This window comes from Cebus imitator, unplaced genomic scaffold (assembly GCF_001604975.1).
Source record: "Cebus imitator isolate Cc_AM_T3 unplaced genomic scaffold, Cebus_imitator-1.0 Scaffold136, whole genome shotgun sequence".
In the NCBI taxonomy this organism is placed as follows: Eukaryota; Metazoa; Chordata; class Mammalia; order Primates; family Cebidae; genus Cebus; species Cebus imitator.
The window spans coordinates 3,407,539-3,415,688 of record NW_016107451.1 but is presented as its reverse complement, the minus strand read 5'-3'; the positions used below and the strand labels follow the sequence as shown (position 1 = coordinate 3,415,688).

Below are 8,150 nucleotides of genomic sequence, written 5' to 3'. Positions count from 1 at the left end.
GTTCTGGGGTACGCGTGCAGATCTTGCAGGATTTTGCATAGGTACACACATGCCATGATGGTTTGCTGTCTCCATGCCCCCGTTTTTTATGACCTCGAGGCTGTGAAGGCTCAAACCTGCTGCAACCTAGGAGGGGCTGTCCGTTGTAAGAAAATCTGAGACCCCAAGAAATGCACCTTCAAATTATCTGAATGGGAAGTGGCTAAAACTCAACTTCCCCCTCTCCTACATTCTCTCCCATCCCCGTGGGGCCTCAGGCTAAGATTTCGGCAGAGAAATCCCTTTCCTTCCAAGGCTTTAAGGGTCCAACTGGGCGCTGGCCGTGTGACCTTCGCCAGGCCCCGGAATCTCCTTTAGAACATCCCCGAGGCCCTCCCTGCCCGGGGCTCAGCAGGCACTCGCCTGCGTCCCCAGACCCCAAGCGCTCGGGATCGCCTCGGGGACGCATCCGCCTCCTACTGCGCATCCCTGGCCAGTCAGCTCCGAAATCCTCCGAGCCGCACGGGGCCGCCGCCCCGTCCTCTCCCGCTCCGGCCGTCCCACCCCAGTCTGCAGCGCCACGCCCACCGGGGGATCCGGGGCCTGCCGGGGCTACCGTCCTCCGCCTCGCCTGCGCTCGCCGGCGGCTCGCTCCCCGGAACCCCGGAATCCCTGGTCCTTTCCCCGGCAGCCGCAGGCCCCCGGGCCCGCCGCCCTTTCCCGGCGCCGCCCGCCAGGGCCGCCTCTGCAGCCGCCGGCGCCCGCCGCCGCGCGCTGATTGGCTGGCGGGGCCGGCGGCGACGCTGAGTGGCCGGGCGGATTCGCTGGGTCAGGGCTGCAGAGGCGCCTGGCGCACCCGCGGGAGCGGAGCCGCGGCGCGCTCGCCCCGGACGCCGGCAGCCCCTCCGCTCGCCCTGCTGAGCGAGCGGCCCGGGGCGCCGAGGGGTCCGCGCCGCGCTGTGCGGGGCGCTTCGCCCTGGCCGCCATGTGCTCCCAGCTCTGGTTCCTGACTGACCGGCGCATCCGCGAGGACTACCCGCAGGTGCAGATCCTGCGCGCCCTCCGGCAGCGCTGCTCCGAGCAGGACGTGCGCTTCCGGGCGGTGCTTATGGACCAGATCGCCGTCACCATCGTCGGCGGCCACCTCGGTGAGCGAGGCGGGCCCCGGGAGGGCAGGGAGGCGCGCCGGGGTCCGCAGAAGCTGGCCGAGTGGGAGCGCTCGTCGGGCCTCCCGCAGCCGAGTCTCCTTCGGGCCCGCACACCGGCTGCTCTCCCTCTGCGAGACTTCTTGGGGTTGGAGAAAGCCGCTAACCTTCATAGCTTCTTTAACCACCACCACCTGCCCCGAGACCAGGATTCGAGAACGCGATTTAATTTACTTAGGGGACTTCGTTTTGTGAAAAACCCAAATTCACCTGAAGCCGCCGGAGTGTCCTAGGAAAATCAGGCAGTTAAGCCCCAAATTTGCAAATCCTGCTTGCATCAATACCTTCACAGTTTAGACTCTGAGATTTCTAGAAACCCACACCAGATTTACAAAATTACGATTAAGATGACTTTTAAAAAGTTTTTTAGGAGTGTGTAAGCATCAGTACTTTAAAAAACCAGATATGGGGGAAATCTGAGAAAGACTGGAGTCACTTCTGGAGTGTAAAGGGAGAGTGTAGACCTTTGATGGGTTTAACTCATCCTTCTCCCTAGCATTGTTGAATTCTGATTCCAGAAGAGCCGGGATTTCAGGTACAGACCGTTCTGGCCTCACTGATCACTCCACTGCTGTGTTCAGGAGACTTTTGTGGGTAAGACATTGTTGTCATCTGTGGGTCTGACCTCGAAAGAGTAATTATTTTTTCATATATTCTTAATACAAGGCCTCTCTGATTTAGGAATCCCTGACGCAGAAAACTCCCCCTGGCTTGCTGTCTGAGTGTCTCTGGGGCTCCACTGAAGTCATCCAACAATTTCAGGGAGTCCAAGACTCAAAAGGATTTGTGCCCAGTTCAGAGTGCATCTTGGGATACTGTTCGCATTATTTCAACCATTATTTCTGGTTAAATAAGCTTGTAATTTGTTACTTTGCTTTGGCAGGGAAAGGAATTCCAAATTCGGAAAGACTACTTACAAGTGAGATTTTGAATATGACCTGTTTCTGAGTGGAATATATCTGTTATAGGTTTTTCATCCGTAAGTTTATCGAATCCCTTATACTTAATATCAGATTGTATATCCTTGGGAGAAATATACCATAAATATTAGGTACCTTACATTTAATCTACAACCAATGTCTTTCAGATTTACTAAAAAAACTCTCACAGTTAATGTAGAACTAGATTTCTAAACAGGGAATCTGCAGATGTGGATTCTTACTACAGCTTTGCAGTTGACAAGTATCTTGGCTTTGCTCTGGGCGAGCCAGTTTATGTCTTTGAATCTCAGGATTATCATTTATGGAAACTAAGGGTTAGGGTTAAGGTTCCTCTAGCTTTAAATTTATGTGCTTCAGTATCATATTTAAATTGTATAATCTGTTGTATTTTACCGACGTAGATTAAGTAACATGTACATCTTTCTATCCAGGATGAGCTTTTAGCTTATTTATTTTACAGCTTATAAAGATGTCTTTTTTGAGATACAGTAACCAAATTTCACATCATGTTCCTGTGGTAGAACCATCACAAATTCTGTAAGAGTAAGAAAATGAATGCTCTGTATCTAAAACCCCATTTTAAAGAATCAGCCCTAGAAAAAGATAAAATTAAATGCTAGTGCCATAGGAAACATTCAGACTCTTTTGTTTAATGTCTTAAATATTAATGGAATTCATGTGTGAAAATACCTTTATCTACAAACAAGGAGTTTGTTCTTTTTAACTACAAGAAAATCTACACAGCTGTTTGCCTGGTAGATGGAGAAATTGAAGACAGGCATTTTTTTGGTTGCAGTTTTAATTTTTGTTAATTCTGAGGTAGCTCACACAAATCACAGCACATAGTACAAAACTAATAGATCACCAATTTTGCTGTCCAAAGCTGTCAAAAGATTTGTTATGGAAGCAGAGTAATTAAAGCACAAGTGAGTCCCATGAGAATGACCTTGTTGGCTTTGTTCAGTGCTATAATAGTGGCTAGAATAGTGCCTTGCACATAGTAGGCTCTCAATACATATTTTTTAATGAATCAGGATATGATCTATGTTTCCCAGTTTCTTCTGTAGTCAAACTATAGAAAACCCTTGACAATTTGCCGAGCCAGCGTAAAAAAACAAACAAAAAACAAAAAAAAAACAACAGAATTCACCTGCTTTGAAATACAGAAATATGTAGTTATGATACTGATATTATTTACCATTTGAGAATTACAGAATGAGAAGTGGGAAGGATTTTCAGATCATCCATTCTAATTCCTTTATTTTGCAAAGAAGAACCTGAAGCTCAAAGAGGTGAAGTGACTTCCTCGATGCCATCCAGGTAGTTAGCGGCAAACCTAAAGTTAAAAAACCTGATTGCCTAATTTCTAGCCCAGTGATAGGGAATAAGCTTCCTTTCGGACATCTGTAACCTGTACTACCTTTCTCAGTAGATGTGGAATTGAACTGATTTGAATTAAATTGAGGCTAGACAGTGACTTTGTAATGTAATTTTATAGTTTAGGAAATGTAGGTATCACCTTTACAAAGCCTTTGTGCCTTCATTCCTTTCTATTGCTTCTTTATGTTAGTGTAGAAATATGACGATGGAGTTGATTGGGGAAGGTAGGTATGGGCAGTGCCTCTGCCAATTGCTTAAATTCATTCCTGAGTTTTTCTCTCTGGAGGCCAGTGGGAGCCCAAATCCAGGGCTTAGCGTTTCAGTTTCATCTAGAAATAGGATTCAGACAAGAGATGATAAGTTTTGAATTTAAAGATTGCAGGTACTGTATTTTAAGCAAGATTATTCATGTAAATGGAAAATGCTATACAAATGCAAGGTTTCATGATTATTATTTTTAATCTAGTAATCTGAGTGGGGAAACAGCGGGGAAAGGAAAAGGATCTTTAAGTGCCTGAAGCAGTCCTGTAGAAAACAGCCTCCCTTCACTTTCTGCTGGGTATAACATCATATGAAAATCATATCCACCTCTGTTTCCTTTTTAGAAACTGCAAGTTCTTTATTTATTCAATAAATACGTACCGAATATTCTCAACCCTAGGGATAAAGTGATGGACGTGACACCAGAATGTACATCATAATAAGGGTCATAGCAATATATGTATATATATGGTGCTTATTCTGTGCCGGGCATAGATTTACCTCCTTTTTACCTATTAGCTCTTAAATGCCAATAAGGATATATGGGAATATAGCACTGGCTGGGAGTTAGGACCAATACTCAATAATTCTGGTCTAAACACGTCTCCGCTCTTCCACTCTATCCCTTACATCAGTTTACACTGATTTCACTATGCCCCTCTGTGACTCCAGACTTTGCACTAAAATTCCCTCTGCCTTGGATGCCCACTGTTCCCTCCCACATGGTTAACCTCTATTCATCCTTCAAATTCAGCACAGGTCACTACTCTCTATAAAGACTTTTTTGAGCTCCTTACTCAGTTCCCAAGTAGTCCCTCTCTTTCATCTGCTTCCAGATAGCTTTGTCCATACCTTTTAAAATAGCACTCAGCATATTTTGTTATAATTTGTCTATTTATACAGTTTATATCCCTCCTCCCCCTGAAGAACTGGGATTCCTCAAATGTATGCTTCATAAGTAGTACATAGTAGGCATTCAGTTAATGTTTGTTGGATGACTAAATGAAGTTTCTTAAAAGCTAATTTGAAGTATGTGAGACTTTTACTGCAATGAGCTAAGGAGCTTCTGTGTCGGGGAGATCATGAGAAGATGTGTAAATGAGGACAGATTCACTAGGGAGAATTAAGTTCTTTGCCCACCCGCAGGTCTGTTTGATTAATTGGCTCAAGAAACAAGTATAGTCACAAACTCAGGGACAAATACCCACCAAGACATATAAAATGAGTCTGACCTGGAAATGAGGTTGTGTTAGTGTTTGTCTCTTAGGAGCAGGATGATTCAGCATTCCTTCCCTTACATTCAGAGCTAAAACATTGGTGACTAAATCACAAATTCTAGGTCAGGTTCTTTAAATCAAGGTGTTCTGGGATCCTTTTACTTGGTTCTTTGTATTAATCAGGTGAGTCAGATATAAAAGTGTTGGGAAGGGGTGGATTCTGACTAGATTGGTATAAGGAAATGGTCTTTCTTCAGACCACTAAAAGGCAGCAGAAGGCTCACAGAGAATAAATGGACTCCTATCACTGTGCAAGAAGACACTGGCAGGAAAGAGTACCATGCTAACTTTTGTGCAGAAAACTTGATCTTTAACTTCAGTTTCCACTAAAGGCTTGTGCCTGACATCTTATAATCCAAATGATACCACTGTGCAACACTTGTGGAAAAGAAAGGTCAGGGAATGAATGGAAGCACCTACCATGTATTTCCAAATGGATGTGAGTGCTGCACTGATCTGCTTTACCCTTTGGGGCCACATTTATATCTGTAGGCTGACCTCAAGGGCTGAGGGTGGGATGGATGTTTATGTTTCTAGAAGGAGTTTTTAGGGACACCTCATGAACTGTGTTAGGAAGAGTTTTAGAACCAGTAGAAGAGATTCTTCATGGATCTCAAAGCTTTACTCCTAGATTTTCTTTTTTTTTTCTTTTGAGATGGAGTCTCATTCTGTCACCCAGGCTGGAGTGAAGAGGCACAATCTCAGCTTACTGCAGCATCTGCCTCCTGGGTTTATGCGATTCTCCTGCCTCAGCCTCCCGGGTAGGTGGGTAACTGGCATGTGTCACTACACCTGGCTAATTTTTTGTATTTTTAGTAGAGATGGAATTTCACTATGCTGGCCAGGCTGGTCTCGAACTCCTGACCTCAGGTGATCTGCCCACCTCGGCCTTCCAAAATGCTGGAGTTATAGGCGTGAGCCACCATGCCCGGCCCCTACGTAGTCCTAGATTTTTGAACCACCTGTTGCTGCTACCAGAACACTTCCACCAAATTTGTTGGGCCTGCTTGGTGGAAGGGGGTATAGCCATCACTCAGAGATGTTTGTGTCATCTCTACCCATCTATACCTCCTTGCCACTTCCCTCACTAGTAGGGAGGAAATACGTTAACATAAAGGAAGTTTCTGGATGGAGTAATCCTAGTGCCTTGGGAGGCTCTCTTGTTGCTTAGGCTGGAATGCAATGGTGCAGTCCTGCCTCACCACAACCTCCGCCTCCCGGGTTAGATGGAATGAGTTTCACCTCACTCCAGCCACTTCCCTGGGCACTTTACCTATTGTCTTGAGAAACAGTTATAATTGTTTTTGGATTATAATTGGGATTATATTGTTTTAACACAAACCTACAACATGTTCTGGAAAACATTTTATAGAGACCCCATCTCTATAAAAATAAAAAATTGGCTGGGTGCGGTGCCTCATGCCTGTAATCCCAGCACTTTGGGAGACCAAGGCAGGTGGATCATGAGGTCAGGAGTTCAAGACCAGCCTGGCCAACATGGTGAAACCCAGCCTTTACTAAAAAAACATACAAAAAAAAATTAGCCGGACATGGTGGCGGGCGCCTGTAATCCCAGCTACTCTGGTGAAGCAGAGAATTGCTTGAACCCAGGAGGTGGAGGTTGCAGTGAACTGAGATCATGCTACTGCACTCCAGCCTGAGCGACAGTGAGACTCTGTCTCAAAAAATAAATACAATTTTTAAAAAATAAAAAATTAGGCTGGGCATGGTGGCTCACACCTATAATCCCAGCACTTTGGGAGGCTGAGGCAGGCAGATCACTTGAAGTCAGCAGTTTGAGATCAGCCTGGCCAACATGGTGAAACCCTGTCTCTATTTTAAAAAATACATCTAGGGGTGGGGAGTTGGGGAGAGATAGCATGGGGAGAAATGCCGGATAGAGGTGATGGGGAGGAAGGTAGCAAATCACACTGCCACATGTGTACCTATGCAACAATCTTGCATGTTCTTCACATGTACCCCAAAACCTAAAATGCAATAAAAAAAATTTAAAAATGAAAAAAAGAAAAAAATACAACCATTAGCCAGGTGTGGTGGTGTGTGCCAGTAATCCTAGCTACTTGGGAGGCTGAGGCAGGAGAGTCACTTGAACCCGGGAGGCAGAGGTTGCAGTGAGCTGAGATAGTGTCACTGCCCTCCAGCCTGGGTGACAGAGTGAGATTCCATCTAAAAAAAAAGAAAAAAGAAAAAATAGCCGGGCATGGAGGAATGCACCTGTAGTCCCAGCTACTTGGGAGGCTGAGGCAGGAGGATCCCATGATAGTGCCACTGCTCTCCAGCCTGGGCAACAGAGCAAGACCCTGTTTAAAAAAAATGTAACTCCGGATTCTACTGTGAGAAAGTGATAAATATAGATTACTTTGTGTTGAGGAACTAACAGGAATACTGATTCTTCATCCCTGTAACTCTGTTATTAATACTTTAGTATATTTTATGTGTCTTAATCTTTGCAACAGTCCTGTACATTCATTCATTTATTTCATTTAGCAAATATTTATTGAGTGTCCACTCTGCCAGCCATTGTGCTAGGCAGTAGAGATAACATGGAGAGTAGGAACAGAGGCAGGCTTCATCCTCATTGTTATGATTTCATTCATCTTTTTTAATCCTGTCAGCAGATACCTGTTGATGGCCTTCTGTATATAATGTACTGTTCTAGGCACAAGAATAAAGTAGGCAGAAATCTGTGCCTCTGTAGTAGATTATATTCTAGATGGGGAAAATAGAATGTAAATAAGGTAAATAAAAAGTATAGTATATTGGTGAAAAGAGCTAAGGAGAAAAAAAGCAAAGAAAAGAGAATGTTTCTGGAGGTAAGAGAGGGGATTGCAATTTTAGACAGGGTGGCTGGGGTGGTCCTCACCCAGAAGATGAATCCAAGTAAAGACCTGAAGGAGGTGAGGAGGAAGCCTTTTATATACCTGAAAGTAGAGTAGTTTAGGCAACAGGGAATACCGAGGAGGCCAGCGTGGCGGAGCAGTGAGCCAAGGGGTGAGTATTAGGAGAGGAGGTCAGAGATGCGAGTCGGGAGGAAGCAGATACATAGGACCTGTTGGATCACTGAGGGACTTTCACTTTCACTCTGG

The 8,150-nt window shown here is 45.1% G+C and overlaps 1 protein-coding gene and 1 long non-coding RNA gene across 2 annotated transcripts in view; one reads left to right on the top strand and one right to left on the bottom strand.

Annotated features, from left to right (window-relative positions):
• Nucleotides 1-703, bottom strand: part of LOC108313421 — a 6,290-nt gene extending 5,587 nt beyond the window's left edge. Inside the window, exon 1 of the long non-coding RNA XR_001829081.2 lies at nucleotides 568-703. This is a non-coding gene — a long non-coding RNA (uncharacterized LOC108313421). The remainder of the gene's footprint in view (nucleotides 1-567) is intronic.
• A 121-nt stretch (nucleotides 704-824) lies between these two features.
• Nucleotides 825-8,150, top strand: part of RIMKLA (ribosomal modification protein rimK like family member A) — a 42,197-nt gene continuing 34,871 nt past the window's right edge. Inside the window, exon 1 of the mRNA XM_017541777.2 lies at nucleotides 825-1,127. Within this exon, the coding sequence (XP_017397266.1) occupies nucleotides 965-1,127 (163 nt within the window). The 5' untranslated portion in view covers nucleotides 825-964. The remainder of the gene's footprint in view (nucleotides 1,128-8,150) is intronic.